At 38.4% G+C, this 26,994-nt stretch overlaps 1 protein-coding gene and 1 long non-coding RNA gene across 2 annotated transcripts; one reads left to right on the top strand and one right to left on the bottom strand.

The window, feature by feature from the left end:
- Positions 1 to 2,082, bottom strand: LOC108958578. The gene is made up of 3 exons (XR_001985846.2): positions 1,996 to 2,082; positions 170 to 249; positions 1 to 73 (listed from the first exon to the last, which is right to left on the bottom strand). It is a non-coding gene; the product is annotated as an uncharacterized LOC108958578 (long non-coding RNA).
- A 20,497-nt stretch (positions 2,083 to 22,579) lies between these two features.
- Positions 22,580 to 26,330, top strand: LOC120291853 (receptor kinase-like protein Xa21). The gene is made up of 2 exons (XM_039309605.1): positions 22,580 to 25,562; positions 25,731 to 26,330. The coding sequence occupies exons 1-2, from the start codon at positions 22,580 to 22,582 to the stop codon at positions 26,072 to 26,074; spliced, it is 3,327 nt and encodes a 1,108-aa protein (XP_039165539.1). The 3' UTR covers positions 26,075 to 26,330.
- The last annotated feature ends 664 nt before the right edge of the window (positions 26,331 to 26,994 follow it).

Raw genomic sequence — 26,994 nt, 5'->3', positions numbered from 1 at the left:
TTTTTCAGCACAGGAGTGCTGCCCCCAGCTTTAAACAAAACGCTTATCACTCTGATTCCGAAGATCCCACATCCTGAAAGGTTAGATCATTACCGTCCCATCAGCCTCTGTAATTTTATCTACAAAATTATATCCAAGATATTAGCCAATAGATTAAAACCTTGGTTACCTGAGTTGATCTCCATGGAACAGAGTGCTTTTGTATCTGGTAGGCAAATACAGGATAACATCTTGGTTGTTCAAGAAGTCCTGCACCAATTGAAAACCAGGGTCAGAAAGAGAAAGTTTCAAGCAATTTTAAAGCTGGACATGAAAAAAGCATATGATCAAGTAGAGTGGGATTTCTTGGAGGCTTATTTATGTAAACTCGGGTTCCATACCAATTGGGTGAATTGGGTAATGCAGTGCATAACGACGACTTCACTGAGTGTTAAATTCAATGGCCAACCGTTACCCTACTTTCAACCTACAAGAGGCCTACGCCAAGGCGATCCTCTCTCGCCATATATTTTCATCCCTGGTGGCTAATGTTTTATCAACTCTCATTAAACAAGCTGTCGATATGGGAAATCTTAAAGGTATTTAGTTTAACAGGTGCTGTCCTATCCTTTCTCATCTATTTTTCGCCGATGATGCCATATTCTTCTTAGATGGAAGTCTAATTGAATGTCAAAATTTAGCCAATATCCTGCAACAATACTGTCTTGCTACCGGACAAGTGGTGAATAGGAACAAATCTGGCCTTTTTTTGAGCAGAGCTTGTCCTACTCTCTTAAAGCAAAATCTGGCTAGTACACTGCGGGTGCCATTGATTGAAAAAACTGGCAAATATTTAGGGATACCTTCTGATTGGGGAGTCTCTAAAAAGAATATGTTCGCTAGATACTAAGAAGGGTTAGTGCAAAGTTGGCGGGGTGGAAAGAACAGCTACTATCTAAAGGGGGAAAGGAAATACTACTCAAATACGTAGTGCGAGGCCTTACCAAACTATGCTATGTCCATATTTAAAATTCCAGTGTCAATATGCAAATCTATTGAGAAGAAAATCGCACAGTTTTGGTGGCAAAACAGTAGTACTAAATCGGGCATACATTGGAAAAGTTGGGAACTACTTCAAGAAAGGAAGGAAAAGGGAGGGCTGGGTTTTCGTGATTTACTTAGTCTTAACAAGGCACTTCTTGGTAAACAAGCTTAGCGGCTATATCACTGTTCTTCCTCTTTGTGGAGTCGCCTGTTTAGAGGTTTATATTTTCAATCTCTTGATTTATGGCATGCTCCTAGAGGTTCAAATCCGTCCTGGGGCTGGCAAAGTCTGTTATTTGGTAGGGACTCCATCTCAGACCAGATGCAATACTCTGTTGGGAATGGCCACAGAATACACATTCGAAACGATAAATGGTTAGCTAGAGGAACTCTAGGTGGGCTAGCTAAAAGAGGGGAGCCTGAACTTGTTGAAAGTTATATTAACCAGAATCTGTCCACCTGGAATGTTCATCTTCTTCAACAGAGTTTTGATGAGCAAGTTATTAAGGAGATCCTCACCATTCCTCTCAGTTCCACTATGGTTTCTGACAAACTTATTTGGCCAGTGACACTTACAGGAGAGTATTCGGTTAAAAGTGGCTATAGGTTTATCAAAGATCATGTTCCTAAATCTCTCCCTACCTTCGCAACCATATCCCCTCACCTTACAACCCCTGTTTGGCGTAAACTTTGGCATCTACAAACCGCCCCCAAAATCGAGTCTTTTGTGGTCCCTTTGCCACAATGCACTAGCTACAAGGGAAAACCTATACAAACGACATATCCTCCCCACCCCAGATTGTCAGTTATGTCAGACTCATCTCCCTGAAACTCCCGAACATTTATTTCTATATTGCCCACAAATTCAGGGTATTTGGTCTCATCCGAAAGTGCAGCTTAACTTTTCAACAAACCACACACAACCACTGTCTTCTTGGCTAGCAAATATATTGTTGCAGGATAAACACATACCTGATTCGGAGATTGTAGTAGCTCTTCTTTGACAAATCTGGCAAGCGCGAAATCATTCCATCTTCCGCAGCAAACGCTCAACCCATGAAGCAGTTGTAGATCTAGCATTTATAAGCAGAGAGCAATCGCAGTAAGCCGCAGGACATATTATCTACGGGCGAGACACTTTTGCCTACCTCTCGGACTTGGAATCCTCCACCGGTTGGGACAATCAAAGTAAATGTTGATGGGACTTTCCCGTGGCGGATCGAGACAGGTTCGGTGGCTTGTATTTGCGAAACCACGAAGGCAATCTGATTGGGGGTTCCTCCCAAATTGTTCCTGCTTCATCGCCTCTGCAAACTGAGATTCGAGCTCTCCATCATGCCCTGCTTTATCTACTCGAGAAAGGAATGAATGAAGATCACCTTCAGATTGATTCTGAATGCTTGGCTATGGTCGATATGCTAAACAATCGATGCTCTCCTCCATGGGACTGCCGAACCCTAATTGTCGACGTTGAAACCTTGCTATCCCATTTTCCACTTTTGCGTCTGTCCTATTGTAGACGGGAAGCGAATTCCCCTGGCTGCTGGGCCGCTAAGGCCTGTGGCCGAGGTTTTTGCACTCTAATTGGGCCTCTTCTCCTCCTTCTATAGTTCGGACCTACTATGTATCGATGCCCTGGCAATGGGTAGTACTCCTGTTCCTATGTAAATAATACAGTTGGTTTCTGATCAAAAAATCTTTGCTCAATTGAAGAAAAACCCTTTGCTCAACTAAGGCCATCCTACAAGTAAGAAATGAACAAGACAACAAATATTAAATGCCTAATGCAAAATATGAAGAAGCAAATTCTCAACCAAGACACAACTCAGTGTTATTGCCTCCGCTTGTTTCACTCTTTTTCTCTTTTCACTCGTTCAATGAGTGCACTAAAAAGAAAAGCCAAATTGTTTCAAACAATACATACCAACATTTAAGGATAAGTAATTTCTGCAAGAACACATTTCACCAACTTGGTATCAAATTAAAACGTGCTTCATCAGCTAATAAAAGGTAAAAATCTTGCAATTGGCTGCAAAATTTATAATTTCAATGATGTGCCTTACATGAAACGAGCCCCTCCCCCCCAAAGCAATATGATGTGCTTCTCAATTCACGAAGCCGCAAATGAAAATCAAGATATGAAAGTATATAAAGGTCTCTCAAGGTTTCAGGTACAACTCGATCAAATTGCTTGAGAATTTTAATTAAAGTTTCAGCGAGTAAGGGCATTCTCTTTCGTGAGGAAACTATGCAATGTCCCATTGACAGAATTTTGAGCTGTTCTCATCAAAATACTGACATAAGCATCAATCTGCGGCACAAAGTTAGGCAACATTACAACCTCAAAGTGTCCTATATCAAACTGACATAAGCATCAATCGGAGGCACAAAGTCGGGCAACATTACAACCTCAGTGTCCTATATCAATTTTCCTCTACAATCAAACAAAAAAGAAGTATGCAACATGTAAATTGCAGTCCTCTACATCCTCCTGACACATAAAGACAGTCAAGTATGAGATTATATAATTGCTGGTACATGGAATCTTCATAGTCATAGCAATGAGTTGTTACAGAATCCTAAAAATATAATGCAAAATGCCGAATGCCATCTTGTTGACTAGCATATTAAAAATTTCAGGGAAACAAAAGGAGAATTTTCCATGTTTCCGCACTAATATTCAGTGATAACAGGAGAAGCGAGGTAAAGTCACAAATTCCAAAAAGCAATGGATTAAACAAAACATTTTTGCTGATATTGTGCTTCAGTGGACTGAATTCTATGCTGACATAAGTCAGATGAGCATACGATCGTTGAGCCGTTTGACTACAATTTTTTGGTTTTGTTCAATAGTTCATAACCTTTCTTCAAACTTCATCCACTTCCAGAAAATATAAGACTGCCTTAAGCCTAAAGATCTCATGTAATATAACACACATTTTCAAACCTCAATGTTGCTAAACTTCAAGCGAAACCCATGTTGCTGCTTGATTATATATATCCGCTATCCAAATAATAAGTATAAGAAAATAGGAAACTCAGCCCATTTATCAAATCTCTCAAGTCAACTATTGAAGAGCCCATTTTGGGAATGAAAGAGTCGCTAGCCTAGTGGCAACATTCAAGGGACAATCGGCTCCGGTTACTATACATTATGGTGCCAATTAAATCAGTTATACTGTTAGCCTCTCTCATTTGCTTGCTCAGAAAGTGTCAAAACATTGGTAAGAAAAGCCCTCCTGCAATTAACCACCCGGTGATATCATATCAGAAACTTTGCTCTGCTACCAACAATGTCACCTAAAGAAATTTGCTCAAAGCTGGGAGCTTTAGCTCTGTAGACAAATGGACTCTTGCCGACCAGGACGAACGTTGTAGTTAAATTACTAAATTTCTGTATCAAAGGCACTCTGAAAAGTTTTGCACCGAACGTGAGGTTTTCCACATAATTGGCACCAAAATCTTGTCAAGGTGATCAGTAGCTACACGAACTCTGATCTGAGAGCTCTATTGCTGCAATTCGTGCCCAACAGGGGCTTGGGGGTAGTGGCTGTACTCCAACAACTACAACTTGGGTCTCCAATAGCAAGTGAAGATAATGGTCAATGTCGCAATGACACTCAAATATCTCGACCACAGCCAACCGGAACCCATTGTATATAAAGCCTAGCAATGTTCTTCTAAACGAGGGCCTAGTTGCACAAGTCCAAGACTTTAGAATCGCAATTTAGGCTTAGAACAAGATTGAAACAAGTGTCACCTCCTTGACAAGAAAATAAGGTGGAGACCTATTCATGGATATTGAACATAGCATTATCTTAGTTTTGTACATAGTAACTTCGTTTCAATGGCTTTGTGTCTAGACATCTGCAACAAAGTTCCTACTCTTCTTTTGAGCTTTCTGAATTGGATGAAAACAATGGAAAATGCAACGAGATTCTGGAGGGATGGAAATTTCGAACGATAGTCTAGCTCGGGTCTGACTTCGAAAGGTTTTCTCCTCTAATTTCAGAGACTTCTATTGTATTTTCCATAATGGTTAACTGCAGGTTATCGGGGCCAGAAGTTCCTTCCACAAAAGCCACAATGTGAGTGTCGTTGACAGGGGAATCTGGAACTATATATCTTCTTTGACCTTCGCTTCATAAAAGGCCTTCCAGAATTGATTCATCAACCTTTGCCCGTAGCCATTTCCCAAAATAAAGGTCATTTTCCGGAATAAAATTGCCTTCTCCATCACATCATGTGACAGTTAAGACTCCACTAAGTTGAAGCTATTTGTATGTGGCGGACCTTGGTGCCTCCAAAGATGGCCCATCCCACTTGATGAGTTGCATAAAAAATCATTTTCCATAAAAGCGTGCAATAGGTCCGTTTGTACTTGATCCTTCGTTACTTTTTGTTAGAATATCCACTGCATGTCTATTGTTTTTAATCGAGGGATCACTTAAAATAGTAACACTAAATAGTTTTCACCCAAGCATTGTTACTTACAAAAAAAATCTTATTAATTTTTTTTTTACTTAATGGTGTCAAATTCTTACTGGATATTTAAAGAAGACAATCACTAAATTCATGACCTCAAAAGAACCTCGATCTAAGGTCATGGCAGAGAGAGCGAGACATGATTTTCTGTGACTTTGGTTGTGGTGGCACATGTTCTCGTGCAACCATGGAGCTCACAATGGAGGTGATGGTGAATAAGATTGGCTGAGTACTAGAATAACATAAATTCAATGGTGAGAACGAGCAAAAGGAAATTTCGCAAAAACCCTATCTCGGTAGGGGAGATAAAAATTTGCGTGAAAATTTAATAGATTATGGCATATAAATTTACTAACATTGGACCAAGTAATCAAGATGCAAAGGAGGTGACCGACAGCGACTTGTCCATCATTGATCATGTTTAAGAAACTATTCATTGCATCGAATGTGTCATTCATTAAATTTAAATTTGTGGAACTGTAGGGTTCCAATATGTGTAGTTAATTTTTTTTTAGTGCACAATAATTATTAAGACTTCATTTATTTTGTGAAAAATATGATTTTTTTAAAAACTTCTAAAAAAAGTAATTTTTTTATGTTTGGCTAAAACTAGAAAACATTTTTATATGAAAAATCTGATTTAATTTTCCTGAAAAAAATTATTAATTTTTTTAATTATTAATTATTTTTCTTTCTTTTTTCTTTTTCATGGGAAAAATGATAATATTTTTGGTAAAAAACTACGAAAAAAATATGAGATGGGTCTCGACCCGGACAGCAGTCGCACGGGCGGCGCACGACGGCAGAGCGAGCCTGTCGAGGGGTAAGGCAAGGAAGCGGCGGTCAGCGACGACGTGTCGCGGACGAGGATGGAAGACAGGGAGCAGAGAGAAATCGCCGTTGCCGAGTGGGAAGCGAAGAGACGCGTAGAGAGAGAGAGAGTATGTGTGGAGAGACCGAAACTAGATTGCAAAGGAAAAGCCCAGCAGATCTAGAAAATCGGAGAGAGACCTGATTGGGGGATCGGAGAAACCCTAAGATCGAACCAAGAGGGAGAGAGACGGAAGCGACAGATCTCTTGCTCTTTGCGGAGGCAACGACGCGGAGAGAGACGATGATAGGACAAATCAACTCAGCAGAAGCGCATTCCACAGAGGAATGCTTCTTCTTAGAGAGGTCCACTCACCGGGGATCGAACCAATAGGCAATAGGGCACCGGCCTCGTGATCGGCGGCCCTGCGCGGCGCCTCACGAAGCGAGAGAAGGTTGGAGAGATTTGGGTGTTGAGGAAGAGGAAAAGGGAAATCAGTTTCCCCAACTTTAGAAGGGAATTTTCTGTTGATCGAAATTTTTTTCTTTGACTACTCATTTTTTACACCCTAAACGTCGGAAAAGGAGAAAGGAGTTTTTCCGAAAAATAATTTTTATGAAGCAAATGAAGCCTTTGTTCATTTCGCGAAAAATATAATATTAAAAAAAAAAATATTTTTAGGAAATAATTTTTCATAAAAATGATAATATTTTCTGATTTTCGATTGAAATCGAAAAATAAAGTAAAAAAATATTTTTGCCGTTTTGTAAGGAAAATATTTTTTCACCATGCACTCATTTCAATAATTATTTTGTTTTATTTTTTTAAATCTATTTTAATTTTTTTTTAGATTTTTTTTTCTTTCTTATCTAGCCAGTGGCAACCTCAAGTGAGGCTCGCGCCCCGCCCAAATCGCTGAATTTGACGAGGCTTGAGCTCACTCAACAGCCTCGAGTAAGCTTGGGCAAGTCGAGGCAACACCTCACCACAGGCTGGCGAGGCTCGACCTCATTGGAATCTTGTGAGCTCGAGCTCACCTTTGGCCGATTGCCAACCGTCGCAATGGCCGATGATTGGTCGAAGAAGAATGGAAGCAAAAAGAAGAAAATATAAAATATATAATAATTTAAAAATCGAATTTATTTAAAAATAAAAAATAAAAGAAAAAAGATGTTTGGTGAAAAAAGACGAAAGATGATGAACAAAAAAAAGAAAAACATTCTTCCCACTTTTGAACGTGTTTTTTTTTTTTTTTTTTTTTTTACGTTAACAAAGCCCCCACATACATCGACCGATTTGGATTTCTCGTACTCTCAATTGAGTTGTTACCGGTAGTTGAGTGAGTCATTTGATGGGTAAATCATTTCGATTGGTGCATAGAGGAAGGTGCTAGAGCATTCGAATATCACTAGTATCTAGACGGAGAAGCAATTTGATGGTTGACTTACTTCAATAGAAGTAGGTAAATCTTAGCCATCCATTTGTTTGTCCTTTTGTTGAACACATGGGTTCAAATGTGCACTCGTGCAATATTCCTTTGGGATCACCTTGGAGCATAGATGTAATTGTTTTCAAAGATTATCGAATGTATGTGGAATGGTGAAATTGTCACACCATGTGAGAATTAGTTGAGTGCTCAAAGAATATCCAAACTTTTCTGTTGATATAATAGGAAAAAAGATGTAGGTTAATTAATTGTATACCATCCCAATGTGCATATAATGAGATCGCACATTATATATTTGAGAGACTACATCCTTTCAAAAATCAGAATTTCAAGTACATACACCTGCATTAATTTGCTAATGGACACAGGTTCGCATGACCATATATACTTCTGCCCTCACACATGATCCTATCTATGCCGATGTCCGTGCATCCCAAATTTAATCATATGAATTCATACGAATCTTTCTCACGCACACAAACAAAATAGCATAAGCACGCATACTTATGCGCGTGACAAGAAAAAGAAGAAAATGATTTTAAATGGCCGGACAGAGAATATTCAATGAATTAGCTTTGATGTTAGAGAAATCAATCCCCAAGGTTGGCGCAATTTGTCGGGGCATTGGGGAATCTACAGTTCGGAAACTAGTTATCCACCGGAAACCTACAAATTGGGTGTAAATTGCTGTGGTTTAGGGCTACTTGCACAGGTTAAAGACCCGAATTTAGGCGGTTCAAGGGGCTTGTAGGGTATTCAATAGCCCAGGAAGTCGAGTGTGTATGCATGCCCTCTGAAACTTCCATTCAAATTAGAATATGAGATCTTCGTGGGAGTAGTTTTTAATATAATTATTGTTCAATTGACCATTATATCGTAACAAAATATTGCAATATATCCTAACAGAAGGTTTAGGCGCGAATGAAATTTTTAGGTAGAGTTTTAAGGTTGAAATCCAATGAGTTCGCTGATATACTGTAGATCTGAATCTGAAGTTTTGACTATTAGAATATATGTACATAGGATTCATAGTTTCGTGGCACATCCAATTCACATACATGGAATGAGCTAGGGCTTGAGGAAAGCCCAATTAACCTTTGATTAAAAGTGGTTTCGGAATATCGGTGCACTATTTTTGTTTGGGTTTTAGAAGGCCCAAGGTATGGTGGGAATGTGTTTCCGACAAATTGATCAGACTTGGCTTCTTTTATTTATACAGTCTTACAAAATCAACAACTTAAAATTTATGATGATAATACAAATTCTTTTTTTTTAATGATAATTGAATGCCCTACATATTTCAGTACTTTCATTTATTTGGAGCATTGCTTGTATTAACACTTTTTTATGGCCAAAGTCCAGAGATTTACCATAAAGGAAATCGGAATGAGAGATAGTATACTAATCCACTTACCAAATATAATTGACGTGTGAAAAATTTCCCTCAATGTGATTTACTAATATATTTAGAATTCTACGATACCAATTATCAATTCTCAGTAGAAAATCCCAATTGTTGATTCTTTTTATGAAAATATCATGAAACAAGTAATTTTCTCATTTTTCACCATCACTAGCGCCTATTTGTCTTTAAGCAAAAGACTCAAGACTCTTCCCACCTTAAACTCTATTTCCCTATATCTCCAAATATTTCTTTCCATCCTAAGACAGAATCTTATTGATAGATCAAATTGCCCCTCTTTAGAAATTCCAAGCCTTCAAGTGCTACCTACCATCATGCACAAGCCCCTCACATAACTGTCATTTGCCACCATGGACCCACCTCCTCACCAATACCATCGACCCTCTCCCCTATGTTCACGCTCGGGCCTCTCTCTCTCTCTCTCCCTCAACTATTGAGGTCACCTACCGTGATGGACGGACTCAATCCAGGTCATCCATGATTTTGTTGCAGCTCAATACCGGATTGGAGATCGTCAGTTACCACGGACGACCTTGGCCTGTGACCTCCATTGGACGTTCAGAGCTGCCGAGGTCATTCCTGACTTGAAAGAGGCCAGCAGCCTCGGATCAAGGTCAATGTCGCTGTTAGGCAACTTGGGTCAAGGCCATCGGAAGGAAGAGTCAGAGAGGGATGACAAGCCATTGGATAGTGTGCTGACGGCTAGAGGCAATCCGTAGTGGTAGTCGATGATGGTGGTTGAGTTTAGGGTTTTGGCCGTTATGGTTTGGGATAATTTTTTTTCCTTTGGAATGGATTAGGTAGGTACAGGGAATTTAGGATTTGGCGAGAGAATTTTCAGGAAGTTGTAAATAAGACCATAAAAGACAACAATGTAAAGCCGCAAAGTAGGGTCAACAATATCTTGTAGAAAGCTTGAAATTCCATGTGTAAAATGGTGGGGATGGCTCTTTGTTATCCATTATAGACCTCAATTAATTTTTCATCTTCTCCATTTTTTTAAAAAAAAATTTCTTCGTCCGATGTAGTTCTGCCTTTCCTCTTTCCTCTTAACTTTATCATTCTATCGTTTCTCCCTCCTATACTATGAGATTCACTCACATGGTTAACTTTTTTCTTTTTCGTTGTTTTCAGTTTTCTCCTCTTTACCACTTCATTTCTTTTTATTTGCAAAATTTACTTTTTCAGTTCTCTTTCATTATATACTAATTTTTTTAGCACACATTATATAATGCTATATAATGCTATATAATGGTAACATAGCATTATATACTATTTTACCAATTCAAATTTTCTTTTCCTATTGCCTATAAGGCATAAAAATCTGAGTTAGCAAATGGCCGTCATTATTGATCAAAATCTAACAATAACTATAATATCGAAAGATATATTGATTTTATTATTTTTGAAAGGTTAAAATACTAACCAATACAGCTTTTATTGAAAAAGAGACAAAACATATGTTTTGTCCATAAAAAATTATAAATTTACTTGAAGCATAACATTTCAAATTTAATCACAGGCCAAAATGAGACACTTTTTCTTAATGTTAATATGTATAGTTTACTATGGGATTGACAAAATAACTATAAACATGCTTGGATGGACTTAGCAAAAGTATTAACGACTTTGTATCCGAAATGGAAAACTATTTTCTTTCAAAAGACTGCATGAAAGGCCTTAAATATGATGCATGATCGCATGATCCAACAAATCATTTATTAGTATAGTGTAAAACTCTATAATGTGCAACCTAAGCTAATATTTTTGGTATTTTCTTTGGAAAACGAAATTACTCTAAATTTTACATGAAGATCCAAAGTCGCTATAATGAACAAAAGACATGCATTATGTTGGAAAATCCCCTATGTTGTTTGGAATATAACAAAACAATCATATGCTACTAATGTATGTATTGGTTGAGTATACTGGGTGATATATGCACAAACCAATATGCATAATAGTATGAGAAATACTCTGTCATAGCCAAGAGTGTTATACCCTATTGAACAATGGCAGCCGATATCAAAAGTGAACAAGATATTGAGCGTTGAGATGTCTAGAAGTTGTAAGGACCTTCAGATAAAATGAACATCTAGAAGGACCTTGATCGAGGGTGAATAGGTCGATGATTTGAAGGTACCAAGATATAGTGAACAATTGGATGGACCTAGTGACAGTAAACAAGGCTAGAACGAGAATGTTCGGTAGATCTTCAAAGGACTATGAAAGCAAACAACTTGGTTAGGTCATAATTGCCAATTTGCTTGGAAGGACCAGAAGATAGATATTCAAATTGTTTCATGAGCAATAGATCATTATTAGGAGTAGTAGATTGTTGGTAGGAGTAGATGCCAATATCAAATGAGGTGGAAGACTATAATGATATAGATGACTTGTGTGAGTTTAGTGAAGACTAATGAAGATACCAACAACAAGAGGACAAGTTTAATATGATGTGGATTTCATGAAAACTTAGAGATATCATGATCAATCTTTCATTAGTAATAAAGATATCTACAAGAGGAGAACATGTCTAATATGACAAGAATTTAATGAAGACTTGGAGGTACCATGGTCAATCTTTCGTCAATTAGAAGTCTTTGGAAGCCAACATCCTCTAAAGGATCATTGAATGATTGATTGTCGTCACCCTTGTGGTACACCCAAGCTTGCGACCTACTCATGGTACTTGGAGGTACCATGGTCAAACTTATGATTCAGCTAATGGATTACTAAGATTAAACCTAGCTCGTGTTCTTCGAAGCCCATACCAATTCGTGATTTATAGTTCAAGTTTTTAAATACAAATCATTTTCACTTATGAATCGCCATTGATCTATTTTTGATGGATTGATTAGATACTCAAGTAAAGTAATGCAAGAATTACTTTATTCCAATAATTGCGCCTAAGGAATGAGTTGGACGGCTAAAATGTCACACTTGACAAATCTAGCTTGTAGGCATTATTGATGGTGGCTCGCTTTTCACTCTTCCATTGATTCACCTATACCCCGCATTTAATGGAGTTTGACATTAATGATGTCGTAGTTGCCAACTCGGCAAATTTAGAATCTTTGGTCATTAATGAGGGGTCCATGTATCGTTCTCCGATTGGTCCACGTGTGTGCCACCTTTTCTAGAACTTCTAAGATATTTTTGACCTCCATCATGACCTTTGAAAAGTCAAGAGACACCTCGTTCTCCTTTATTTAATGAAGGTATTCAAGAATTTTCTTTACTTTATTCTTTCCTTCCTCAAGAAGGCGGTCTAGAGAATTCTATTGTCCAAGTTAGTTTCAGGGCTAGAAAATAGATTATTAGGTACACCTCGAAAAATCGAATCACGTACACTCAAGGTTCGACCATCATGCACCATGCTTGCCAAACTGTTTCCTTCAACGGTCTGTTGGTTTAAACAATCGGTTGTCATTCGGTAGGTTCAAAGCCAATCCTAAGGCTATCCATGGCCTAACACTAAGCCAAGGCACTCATGAACCTTAGAATTAGTGACGGAATAGTCGGGTCTATCCTTGAACTCATCCCAATCAGCACCCGATCCATCCGTATGGCTTATGGTCGATGCATTACCAATCCATGATTGGACATCACCAATTCAAGATTTCTTTCCCATCACTAAAAATTAAATAGGGAATGATGCATTTTTGGTTCGAAGGTGATCGCATCGGATCGTTCGTGCATCAGTGCATAGCTGGGCGGAATCACCCACGGCCGGGCACTATGACCGGTCATGACCATCCGTTGATCCAAAATCATCCCGTGTTCAATTCTCATGATCAAAAAGTCATCTTATGAGCTAGTAATCCTATCCCATCGCTATGGTCAGTAGAAATTCACGGTCAACACCTCGACCAGTTCGTGACTAGTCAATTGGTCAGTTGAACCATGACCGATCCGTGATTCCTTGCTGATCGAACCGATTGATCCATGGCCAATGACCCATGATCGATCCTTTTTGAATCTTATGGCCAATCCTTACGGGCTTGGAATTGAGGATGTTACACATGATCTGATGGTCGCAAAGTCAACGCATAAAACCCCAAAGACCTTCACTTCTTCACACTTGAATTGCAAACTCATTAAGGACCTCAACTTCATACATGCATGCTGGTTTAACCATGAAATTTAGAGATTCGCACGAGCATAATATTTTGCTAGCCAGAAAATTGCTGCCATGACATTTAAAATCCGACTGCTTAAGTGTTGACACATAAATTTTAGTGACCTATTTACATATCAACTGCATATAAAATTAGGGATCAACCCCAACCCAAATATATATATATATATATATATATATATATATATTAGTTAAATAACATAGAGATATCAAGAGCATTTGTATTAACAGTAATGGGTCCATATAATTGCATTTGAGTTAATGGACTATAGCAAAGACGCACTGAATTTAAATAATATAAACTAAGCCCGCTGAGGAACGAAGTTCAGCCAAACCTATAAACAATTGGCAAGATATTCGTTCATACCCTGTTTTTTTTTTTTTTTTTTTTTTTGGTCAGACGTTCATACCCTGTTGAGCAATACCGTTGAGCAAGGTTTTTGGCAAGACCTTGCTCGACCGCCGCATTGCAGTGTCACAGCGGCACCACCAAGCTCAGTCTTCGCCGCTGCGCCAAACTCATCCTGGTCCTTTACTGTTTATCCGACGAAGCTCACCGTACCATTGCTGCTGTTAGCACCACGCTGCCCCTGTTCTGATCAAACATAAACAAAGATGCACACACATATCCTATCAATATATAAAAAGGCTAAATAATCCAATGTGAAACTACAAATTATTGTATTGTAGTACTGAGACAAGTTCAATAGAAATTACTTAATGGAAAAATCAAGACGTTAAAGTATCAAAAAGCATCAGATGAAAATAATAGTTCCATACATTATTAATTCAAAGTGAGAGGACCAAACAATCACTTGTATATCTTAAAATAAATAGTCAATGGAAAATATTATCATTATTAACAACAATATATATTTTAAATATTATTGTGAATTATGAAAAAAAAAATCATTTATTTTTCTAAGCGATACAAGCGATTATTTTTAGGAAAATGTTTTCCAAATCATTTATTTTCTGCGAAATAAATGGATTCAAATCAAAATATGAGATCTTTGTGGGACTAGTTTATAATATAACTTATTTAATTGACCGTTATATGGCAACATATGTTACAATTTATCTAACAGAAGCCTTAGGCGGGAATGAAAATTTTAGGCAAATTTTTAAGGTCGAAATCAAATGAGTTCGCTCATATAGTGTGGATCTGAATCTAAGGTTTTGACCATTCGAATAGATGTGCACCGTATTCACACGTTCATAGCACATCCCTTTCACGTATATGGACTGAGATAGGGCTTAAGGAAAGCCCATTAACCTTTGATTATAGGTGGTTTTTAAAGGCCCAAGTTAGTGTGGATCTGAATCTAAGGTTTTGACCATTCGAGCTACTCTCCCAAGGGCGTCCCCAGATTTCGAAGTGATCGCCAATGTGCTGTGGGAGATATGGTGTCAAAGAAATAACGCAGTCTTTAGGCAGAACCAACTGGATCCACTCCGAGCCGTGGACAACGCCCTTGCCCAAAGCCGAATCATAAAGCTTTTACACCCATCTATACATAGGATTAACAAGAACTTGGTCAGTTCAGATCGGAGATGGATACCGCTTGAAAAGGGATGCCTTAAATGTAATGTTGATGGGGCTTTTCGAATGGGGTCGGAGACTGGATCCATTGCGTGTATCTACAAAGATAGCAAAGGAGTTCTTACCGATGTGATTACCCGAACTGTTTCTGCCCGATCGGCCTTCCAAGCTGAAGTCTATGCTCTCATATCGGCTCTTCAACGTCTGATTCAGCAGGGGCTTCATCTTCAACACATAGTGATCGAGTCTGACTGTTTGTTGTTGGTGGAAATGGTTCAGCAGAAGTAGCGGCTGCCATGCACAGAGCGCCATCTTTTCGCGATTCTATGCGACGTGTTTTCTTAATGCCCTAATCTCTCTCTCCACCATGTTCGTCGAGAAGCTAACCTAGCAGCCGACTGGGCTGCTAAAGCCCACTGGGATCAAGGCCCAGTTAGCAACTGGCTTCTTTTCCCTCCCTTTATTTTCCAGGATATTATCTCTTCGGACGCTTTGGTCTTTGCTTGTACTTCCTTTTGATCTAATATACGTTTTCTTTCGACTAAAAAAAAAAGAAAAAAAGATAGTCAGTACAAATCACATGAATTCTTTGTTTTTTGTGATATATTGAATACCCTATACATCTCAATACTTTCATTTATATGGAGCATTGCCTGTATTAACATATATAACGGACAAAGCTCAGAAATTTGCAGTAAAGAAAACTGTAACCGGACATAGTATGCTGACCAATTCACCAAAGATAATTGGAGGCGTGAAAAGTTTCTCTCAATGTAATTTACTAAAAAATATGAAACTTCGAGATATCGATTATCAATTCTCAGTAGAAAATCTTGATTGTTGATTCTTTTAATAAAAATATCAAGTAATTTTCTCATTTTTTTATGACTAGGCAGGCGTATTGTATTACAATTAGCTATAAAAGTACCCTGAAATACCCTGATGAGCAGAACAATCATCATATGCCATGTGTCATGTTGGTAGTGGATAACCACCATCACTAACGCATATTTATGTTTAAGCAAAAGACTCAACACTTTTCGCACCTTTAACTCTATTTCCATATTTCTCAAAATATTGCTTTCCATCCTAAGACAAAATCTAATCACAACAAAGATCAAATTACCCCTAGAAATTCCAAGCCTCCAAGTGCTAGCTTCCATCATGCACAAACCCCTCACTTTGCACCACCCACCGACGTCTGGCACCGTTGACGCCCCTCCTCACTACTACCATCGACCCCCTGCCCCTACGTTCACGCCCTTCCTCACTAATACCATAGACCCCCTGCCCCTACGTTCACGCTTGGTTCTCTCTCATCCCTCTGTAAATAACTGAGCCCTCTCTCTCTCGGTCCCAAAAGTGTCTGGTGACCTTGATCTGTGGTCCCGGTTCTCTCTCATCCCTCTGTAAACAATTGAGCCCTCTCTCTCTCGGTCCCAAAAGTGTCTGGTGACCTTGACCTGCGGTCCCGGATCGCGACGGACGACCTCAATCCAGGTCATCCGTGATTTTACTGCAACTTGCAACCTTGATTGAAGATCGCCAGTTGCCACATACGACCTTGACCCGCGACCTCCATATGAAAGGGACCGCCGAGGTCATTCATGGCTTGAAGGAGGCCAGCAGCCTCAAATCAACGTCAATGTTGCTTTTACGCAACTTCAGTCAAGGCCCAGAGAGAGAGAGAGAGAAGCCTGATTTCTAAAACAGTTAGCTTTTTGACAACTTGTAATTTCTATTCACACACGATACACCTATTTTTTTTTTTAATTTCTTTAAGTGCTAGAACTATCGTTTCAATTACTTCCCACGATGCAGATTACTTGCCCCGTGTCATGCGTATCAAAGAAGACATCATTTTCTAAAACAACAAGCATGGCTCCCAATTAAAGTCATCAATGGGGGTAATTATCAAGTTTTCATTTTAAAACTCTTGTACACTTTGCATGGACAAATCCCATCACATGCACTAGTATGTCCAACAAAATCCCCATGTACCATCACATAAAGGTTTTCGATAGTTGAAGATATTTAGTGAAATCTCAAGTATTAATGCATTTTTGTATGAATTGGTTAGGATGATTGAGGTTCAACCATGGCCAATAACTTTCTTCTTTATGAGTCTGTGTGGCAAAAAGAAAAAAACTTAAAAGATGGTTGATGGCTTTCTTCTTTATTGGTCCCCAGTTTGTGATTTTCTTCTTGCCAAATTCTTACTCTTATAATATTTAAATGAAAAGAAGAACTTGAAAGGTAGACTCGGGTGATTTCCTAGAAAGATTCAGCTAAATGACAACATAAGCCTCAAAATCTGTTTTCGGAGTCCCACGTATGTCTTCACTTTTCGAGCAAATTCCCTTTACTTATTTATAATTCAACCGCAATGACCTAAATTCAAGTTAAAAATTAACTTATTTGGTCAAATCATCCCCCCTCCTCTTTTCCAAGCCAATCCGTACATAAATCTTAAGGAATTTCAAGTGCAGTACTTTAAAAACAAATCATCACCTATAAGAAATCCCTCTACACTAGCATAACAACAAAAGTGCACCAAAAATCTTAAATCCTTGCACGGAATGCATTTGAGTCCTAATTATTTGATGAGCGCAATCAAGTCATCCACCTTTGCAAAAAGTAAAATAAAGTCTTTTCCATGGAGAATGCCAAAACTTGCCCAAATAGCACTCGAAGCCTATGCGGCAACCCTTAATTTCACTTCTTGATATAAGTTACCAACTCATCCTGGACGCTCACTGTTCATCCGACGAAGCCCATCGTGCCGTTGTTGCTGTTAGCACCTCGCTGCCCCCGTTCCGATCAAACATGAACAAACATGCACAAACGTGTCCTATTGATATATGAAAAAGCTGCATAATCCAAGGTCAAACTACAAATTATTGTATTATAGTACTGAGACAAGTTCAATAGAAATTAAATAAAGGAAAATCAAGACGTTCAAGTATTGAAAAGCATTAGATGAATTAATAGTTCCACAAATTATTAGTTCAAAGTGAGAGGACCAAAATCAACACTAGGTTTAAAATTAGTACTTTAAGGCAATTTTTCAATAAGACAAAAAGCTAGAACCCGTGCAGCCAACAGGAATTTTACTAGTGTTAAAGAAAAGCTATTAAACCAGGACAAAACGTTACTTTATATAAATTAATGTGCACTTATTCTTCTTCAAGCTTTCATTCAAAATCACGTCAAATGGAGAGTGAGGGAGGATTTTTCACTATGCTTCAAAAGAAAATAATGAAGTTTTCCGCGCATTTTAATAGTAGAGATTTCAAAGCCATTATCCACTGGATGATAATGCGTGTTGAGAAAAGAAAATATTGTTGGAGTGAATAGCGCTCATATTAAAGGAGCTGGTATTATAGTTTTACAATTTAAAGTCACCATGACACGCACAAAGTCCACATATTTTTCTCCATCAAACATCAGCTTTATAAAATTGTTATCCATGACATATTTCATTTAAATTAATTAATGAAAGGATGACAATAAACATATTAAATATATTATGGATCTAATTAGACCAACTGAAAGTTGGGGGGCGATATTTCACATTTATCAAAATTAATTTAATTGAATCAATTGGAAGTTCCAATATAACATGACGCATGGATAAAAGTTGATAGACTATTGATATCATTATCTATTCTAGCCATAGAAACCTCCAATCAGTCAACTTCCCATGAGACACTTCATATTGTCCCTTTTTTTTAAAAGTGAAGACATGCGTGGGACGTGATTGAAGTATTCTCCAACTTCCCTCAATCACGGAAGAAGAATTTGAAAGGTAGACTCGTGTAATTTACGCATCCTTTTCTTCCGTGAATTAAGCTTACTTTGCTGGAGTGCACGTGAAATTCCATAATTCCATGAAATAATATATACTAATCCGAATCAAACTAACGAGTTCGAGTAGATTGATAGTTACGCTAGATCGTTATCCATATTGTTGTCAAGAGCCGTTCGAAATGAAAACTACCGATGAATCAATGAAAACTAATGAATATATTGACAAGAGGAGAACAAGTGTCATATGATAGACTGGAGGATACCATAGTCAATCTTTCATCACTGATTACGATATTGACAAAGAGGAGAACAAGTCTAATATGATAAGTATTTCAAAAGACTTTGACCTCGCATGGTCAATCTTTCCTCGACTAGAAGTCTTTGGAGGTTGACATACTTTGAAGGATCACTAGATGATTTATCGCAAGTCATTTCATATGGTTTTACCATGGACAGCACCAACACTTGTGATAATGAGAATGTCTTGATTATGAATAATGGACTGTGCTGATATCAAGTGCTGGAAGGTGTTGGCCCACTTGCTCATCTGATTGGATTGTTGATCACGACGAAAAAACAACCACTAATAAGTGTGTATGTACACGTGAAATTACACAATTATTGATTGCGATGACTTGTTTGACCAACTTACATAGCCTGTGGATAGCTATGTAACTTTTTGACTACACAGATCATATTTGTCACCACTTATCTGGTTGTTGATTGATTTTTAAACAATTAACTTTTTGACTACTTGTAATTTGAATTCAACAATTTCACACGCAATACACCTGTATAGGACATTTTTTAAAATTTTCTTCAACTGTTCGAACGGTCGTTTCAATTACTTCCCACTGCACTTTACTTGCTTCATGTCACTTGAAATGTTGATCATGATGAAAAACAGCTGCTTATAAGTGTGTACATATGTGTGATTGCGATGACTTGTTTAATGAACATACATTGTCCATGGGTTGCTATCTAACTTTTTGACTACACAACTCATATTTGTCACTGCTCATTTGGTAGTTGATCAATTTCTAAAATAGTTAACTTTTTGACTATTTGTAATTTCCATTCAATGGTTTCACACACGATACATTTGTACATGACATTTTTTTTCTTTAAGTGTTTGAACTATCATTTCAATTACTTCCCACGATGCACGTTACTTGCCCGTGTCACATGTAGCAAAGAAGACATCATTTCTAAAAGAATGAGCTTGGCTCCCAATTGAAGTCATTAGTGGGGCAATTAGTACCTTTCTTTTCAAAACTCCTGTCCAATTTGCATGGACAAATCCCATCACATGCCAGACAATAAATGTTACTAGTTTGTCCAACAAAATCCCTATGTACCATAACATAAAGGTTTTCGATAGATGAAGATATTTAGTGAAATCTAAAATGTTAATGTATTGAGCAATAAATTTCAAGATTGAATATTTCATATGAATTGGTCTAGATGATTGAGGTTCAACCACTGTCAATGACTTTCTTCTTTAGTACTCTATGTGGCAAAAAAAAAAAAAAAAATTAAAAAGTTACTTGAGAAAGAAACTCCAAAAGAAAGAAAAGATGGTTAATGGCTTTCTTTTTGCCCAAATCTTACTTTTACAATATTTAAAAGAAAAGATAGACTCGTGTAATTTCCGTGAAAGATTCAGTTGAAAGACAAATAAGCCTCGAAATCTGTTTTAGGAGTCCCATGTGGGTCTTCACTTTTCAAGCAAATTTGCTTTGCTTATTTAAAATTCAACCGTAATGACCTATATTCAAGTTAAAAATTAACTTATTTGGTAAAATCATCCCCTCACCTTTTTCGAACCAATATGTACAGAAATCATAAGGTATTTCAAGTGCGGTACTTAAAAAATAAATCGCCACCTACAAGAAATCCCTCTATACCAACATAACAAAAAAAGTGCATTAGAAATCTTAGATTTTTGCATAGAATGCATTTGAGTCCTAATTATTTGACGAGCGCAATCAAGTGACCAACTTTGCAAAAAGTAAAATCAAGTCTTTTCCATGGAGAAATGTTGAAACTAACCCAAATAACACTCAAAGCCTATGCGGCAACCTTTTATTTCACTTGTTAGTATAGGTTGAGAACTTTATGACTTGATTACACTGTGTAATTTACACCCACGGAATGGTTTAACACTCAGTTATACTTTTCCATTTTCATAGGACTTATTGCAGCAATTGAAAGGTTTACTCCTCGATTCCAGTTCATATATTAGATGAGACTTTTGGTACAATTTCCCTTAACACATGACTATGGCATATTTTTAAAAGCAACATTGCATGCCAAAGAACTGCATTATACTTAAAGAAAGGGTTAATCCGCTATAACAACCTATTAAATTCGAGAATGCTAACCCAGCTAGGTCAAAAGAAAAATAGGTCTTGATTATTGGGCATTGAAATGTCAAGTTTGAGGAGAAAAAGAAAATTGACGTTGCCTCCCGGCTAAGCCTCTTGGATCTCATATAAATGACGCAAGCCTTCATAACTCATCAGTGTCATGCATTGGAATGTTACACTTGAGACATCAAATTCGAAGTTACCATAAATTATTAGTTCAAAGTGAGAGGACCAAAATCAACACTGGGTTTCGATTTAATACTTTCAAGCAATTTTTCATTAAAAAAGAAGAAGAAGAAGTTGGAACCCGTGCAGCACATGCACGGGAATTCTATTAGTATTTTAGAACAGCTTACAAACCAGGACAAAACCCTTTTCTTTATATAATTAAGGTGGTCTTACTCTTCTTCAAGCTTTCAATCGAAGTCATGTCAAATTGAGAATGGAGGAGGATTTTTCAGTATGCCTAAAGAAAAGAGCTAAGTTTTCTGTGCATTTTGTATAGGTTAGACCTAAAAATGTCCTTAAATAGCTTTATCTTGGTTCAATCCGGATTTCGGGATTGTCGTGATGTAAAATTTTAAGAGGGTACTCACTCTCAAGGAAAAGATAAAAAATACAGGGAGAATTGGGGGAGCGAGGCATTTGGGCATCGAACGTAAAAATAAAGTACACTTCCGTGGAGCCCACCCTCACTGTATATTAAACAGACGAGCTGCGACCCGCGGAGGTCCTTGAAGCCATTACCTTGTCCTTTTGATGGCTGTTGAGGAGAGTCCACTGGATGATAATGTTTTTTGAGGAAAGAAAATGTCGTCAGAATGAATAGTGCACATATTTAAGGGAACGGGTATTATAGTTTTGCAATTTATAGTCAACATGACACGCCCCAAACCCACGTAATTTGCTCCATCAACATCAGTTTTATCAAATTGGTGTCCATGATGCATTTCATATAAATTAATTAATGAAAGGATGACAATAAACACATTAAATATAGTAGGGGATCTAATTAGACCAATTGAACGTTACCGGATGACATTTCACATAAATCAAAAGTGATTTAATTGAATCGATTAAAAGTTCAATATGACATGACACATGAATAAAAGTTGACAGACTACTAGTATTATTATCTATTCCAGTAATAGAACTTCCAGTCAATCAACTTCCGAGGAGATATTTAACATCACTCCTACAGGGAGGTCATGACAGTTATCACAAAACCTTTCACATTTATTCCTTGGAGCATTAGTCAAAAGGCCCACTTGAAATCACAAAACCTTTCACATTTATTCCTTGGAGCATTAGAAACTTGTGTAAGTGTGAACATGTAGACGTAAAGAACAAGCCATTTACCGAATTAGACACGATCGAGGGGCATCATTTGATAGTTAGTCTTTCTTTCCATTGTTTTCATTTTTAAAAATTGAGACAATTATTTGGTTTGCTTTGATATTAAATACTAAGAGCAGGTCCTAGTTAGCAAACTATCTATTGATGCAATCAAAAGATACTCTGTTCATTATGGAGAAGTTCATCTTTATTGCATTTCTTGATGTTATGTTGGCTTCCCTATTGATGTTTCAGCCCATCTCCTGTTCCAGCAATTTCACTGATCAAGTGGCTCTCCTCCACTTTAGATCAACGATTGAAATCGACCCAACAAACACGATCAAAGGTGGCAATTGGACCACTGAAGCAAAGTTTTGTGAATGGATTGGCGTCGTTTGCAACAACCGCAAGCAGAGAGTTACGGCTTTAGACCTCTCGCACATGGATCTCCAAGGAAGACTCTCTCCCTACCTAGGCAATCTTTCTTTCCTGGCTTCTCTTGATCTCCGCAACAACAACTTCTATGGCGCGATTCTAATAGAAATCAGTCGTTTACGCCGTCTAAAGGAACTTGTACTTGATGTGAACCAGTTTGAAGGAAATATTCCTCCTCACTTAGCCCGATGCCAAAACCTCAAAGTCATGTCACTTGCGATGAATAGGCTAACAGGCAGCATACCAAGAGAATTCAGCACCTTCCCTAAGTTGCAACAACTGGACCTTAGCTCAAATGACTTACGGGGTCAAATTCCAAGCTTCCTGAGCAATATATCCACATTGCAGGTCATTACATTGGTCAACGCCACTCTCACAGGTTCGATTCCATTAGCACTTTTCAATAGATCGCTCACGAGTGTCAATTTGATGATCAATTATCTCTCTGGAAGTCTTCCCTCCGATCTTTGCTACCGCTGGCGTAACATTCAGATACTTGCACTGCCTCTTAACCAATTCAGTGGCCTGCTACCAGAGACGCTAACCCAATGCAAAGAGCTTCTCACGTTGTCGTTGGCAGGCAATCATTTTCAGGGAAGCATTCCTCGAGACATAGACAGCTTGCAAAAGCTGCAAAAACTCTTTCTCGGTGGTAACAAGTTGACTGGAGCGATTCCTCGAACCATTGGCAACATGTCGAGCTTGCGCATCTTGAGCTTACCTACTAACCAGATAGGAGGTAACCTTCCGAGTGAGATTGGCAAGTTGGTCAATTTGAATTCAATGGTCCTTGAGGAAAATCTGCTAACGGGCGAAGTGCCTAAAGAGATTTTTAACATTTCTTCGCTACAAGTGCTTTCTTTGATGGACAATTCACTCTCCGGAAGCCTTCCCTCAAGTAGCGAACTAAGCCTTCCGAATTTGGAAATATTCCATCTATCAATAAATAGCCTTGGCGGAAACATCCCACAATATATTTCGAATTATACGAGCCTAATTATTTTCCATGCTGCTTTCAATCAACTTAGCGGACCGATACCCATGAGTTTGGGCAACTTGAAGAACCTCATAAGCTTCGCGGTTTCGTCAAATCAGCTCACAGGAGAGCCTCATTGTTCAGAGCTCAGTTTTCTATCTGCCTTATCAAATTGCCAATCGCTGCAAACCTTGGATCTGGGAGAAAACCCGCTTCACGGCTCCATACCAAAATCTATCAAAAACTTCTCCAGTTCCTTACGAACTCTACTCGCTCCAGATTCTCAAATAAGAGGCCGCATTCCCAAGGAAATAGGTTTCTTGAAGAGATTGACTTTTCTAGCGTTGAGCTATAACGATCTAGTTGGCAACATCCCATCATCGGTCGGAGGATTAGAAAGCTTGCAAAGGCTATATCTTGATAACAACCATCTCGAAGGACCAATCCCCAATGAGATATGCTACTTGACAAATTTAGGAGAGTTGGTGCTCTGGCAAAATAGGATATCTGGATTGATCCCGAATTGCATTGGAAACCTCAGCAATCTTCAAAACTTTCTCCTAAGTTCGAATAACATGACATCAGTTATACCGGTTAGTCTGTGGAGCCTTCAAGAACTTATCTTCCTCAATCTGTCACTCAATTCTTTCACTGGAGGACTACCACTTGAAATAGGAAAAATGAGAGCTATGAACAGCATTGATCTTTCTTGGAATCAACTTACTGGCACCATACCGAGTTCCATCCAAGAATTGGAGAGCCTTGCTTCTCTCAACTTGTCAAGGAACTCATTTCAAGGATTGATACCGCAATCAATCGGCAACCTTAAAGGGTTGGACTTCCTTGATCTCTCCCACAATGAGTTATCTGGCACAATACCTAAGTCCATGGAAGGACTTAGATATCTGCAAAATTTGAACTTGTCCTTTAACAAGCTATCAGGAGCAATTCCTAATGGTGGGCCCTTTGGAAATTTCTCAGCTCTCTCATTCATTGGGAATGAAGTACTTTGTGGAAATGCTATTTTTCAAGTCCCACGTTGCAAAGTGAATGGAAAGAAATCATCAAGGGACAAGCAGCTCCATTTACTATACATTATGGCGCCAATTGTATCACCTGTACTTTTAGTCTTTGTCATTTGCTTGCTTAGAAAGCATGGGAACACTGGCAAAAAATCTTCAGTTTTGGTGGAGAACCCGCCTGGAATTGACCACCCGATGATATCATATCGGGAGCTTTGCTCGGCTACTAACAACTTTAGCGAAAGCAATTTGCTTAGAGAGGGAAGCTTTAGCTCTGTATACAAAGGAACTCTAGCCAATGGGATGGATGTCGTAGTCAAAGTACTGAATCTCCACATTGAAGGCGCCCTAAAAAGTTTCGATGTAGAATGCGAGGTTTTCCGCAAGATCCGACACCGGAATCTAGTCAAGGTGATCAGCACCTGCACGAATGCCGATCTGAGAGCTTTGGTGCTGCAATACATGCCCAATGGGAGCTTGGAGAAGTGGCTTTACTCCAACAACTACAACTTGGGTCTCCATCAGCGAGTGAAGATAATGGTAGACATCGCTACGTCACTCGATTATCTCCACCATGGCCAACCGGAACCCATTGTGCACTGCGATTTGAAGCCTAGCAATGTTCTCCTAAACGAGGACCTAGTCGCACAAGTCTGCGACTTTGGAATCTCAAAGATTTTGGCTGAGAACAAGCTTGAAACACAAACCCAAACTCTCGGCACAATCGGATACGTTGCTCCAGGTACATTTGCCAAATTTTAGCTAATTTGGGCTTTTGATTGCTAGTATAATTGTCTAATATAATAGAGATATATTAACACTCATATGACTCTCGATCTTATTGTTTATGCCCAAAAAGAAAAAAGATCAATCTCTGATGTTATTTTTTCACAAAAAATGTTCCTTGTAGAGTACGGTTTGGAAGGAAAAGTCTCGACAAAAGGAGATGTTTATAGCTTCGGCATATTGTTGTTGGAAGTGATAACCAGAAAGAAGCCAACCGATGAAATGTTCAATGCGGATATGAGCTTGAGGCTCTGGGTAGGTGCAGCGATTCCAAACAGAGTGCTTGACATCATGGATGGCAAACTCATTAGCACGAAACATGAAGATCTGACGCTTTCGGAACTCGAGAGCATAATTTCATCAGTCCTAGAGTTAGGACTAGAATGTTCAAAGGACTTGCCTGAGGAAAGAATGGACATGAAAACTATCATGGTTAAGCTCAACAAGATCAAGTTGTCACTTCCTTGATAAGAAAATAAGGTGGAGAGCAGTACGTAGAGGGGCATAGTATCATCTTAGTTTGTACACGGTCATTTCGTTTTCATGGCATTGTGTATAGCCATCTGCTATAAAGTTTCTGATCTTCTGAGCTTTCTGAATCGGAGAAGAGCAGTACGTAGAATAGGGGCATAGCATCATATTAGTTTGTACACGGTCATTTCGTTTTCATGGCATTGCGTATAGCCATCTGCTATAAAGTTTCTGATCTTCTGAGCTTTCTGAATCGGAGAAGAGCAGTACGTAGAATAGGGGCATAGTATCATCTTAGTTTGTACACGGTCATTTCGTTTTCATGGCATTGTGTATAGCCATCTGCTATAAAGTTTATGATCTTCTGAGCTTTCTGAATCGGAGAAGCGCAGCACGTAGAATAGGGGGTATCATATTAGTTTTACACGGTCATTTCGTTTTCATGGCATTGCGTATAGCCATCTGCTATAAAGTTTCTGATCTTCTGAGCTTTCTGAATCGGAGAAGAGCAGTACGTAGAACAGGGGCATAGTATCATCTTAGTTTGTACACGGTCATTTCGTATTCATGGCATTGCGTATAGCCATCTGCTATAAAGTTTCTGATCTTCTGAGCTCTCTGAATCGGAGAAAAACAATTAAAATCGCTACGACATTTTCATGCGTTGACATTTGATCCAACAAGATTCTCAACTCATGTCTGACTTCGGAAGGTATAACACCCGTCTCGATGTCAGAATGTCGAAATGAATGTTTAGAACTAATTCTTCATTGTGACATTCAACAGAGCCTCGATAGTTTCGGCTTATGGATCGCCATACAGACTTTTTAAAGTCCCTATTTTTAGTATAATCACTACCTAATCTACAAGACCACCCACCTTATTGTAACTCATAAATAAATTGAACAAGACCTTAG

This window comes from Eucalyptus grandis, chromosome 3 (genome assembly GCF_016545825.1).
Source record: "Eucalyptus grandis isolate ANBG69807.140 chromosome 3, ASM1654582v1, whole genome shotgun sequence".
Classification (NCBI taxonomy): Eukaryota; Viridiplantae; Streptophyta; class Magnoliopsida; order Myrtales; family Myrtaceae; genus Eucalyptus; species Eucalyptus grandis.
Note: the sequence above shows the minus strand (reverse complement) of the source record. Positions and strands in the feature narration are given on the sequence as shown.

Coding starts and splice junctions, on each gene's coding strand:
- LOC120291853 (XM_039309605.1), top strand. CDS start 22,580: ATGGAGAAGTTCATCTTTATTGCATTTCTTGATGTTATGTTGGCTTCC. Junction 25,563..25,730: donor AATCGGATACGTTGCTCCAG/GTACATTTGCCA, acceptor TGTTCCTTGTAG/AGTACGGTTTGGAAGGAAAA.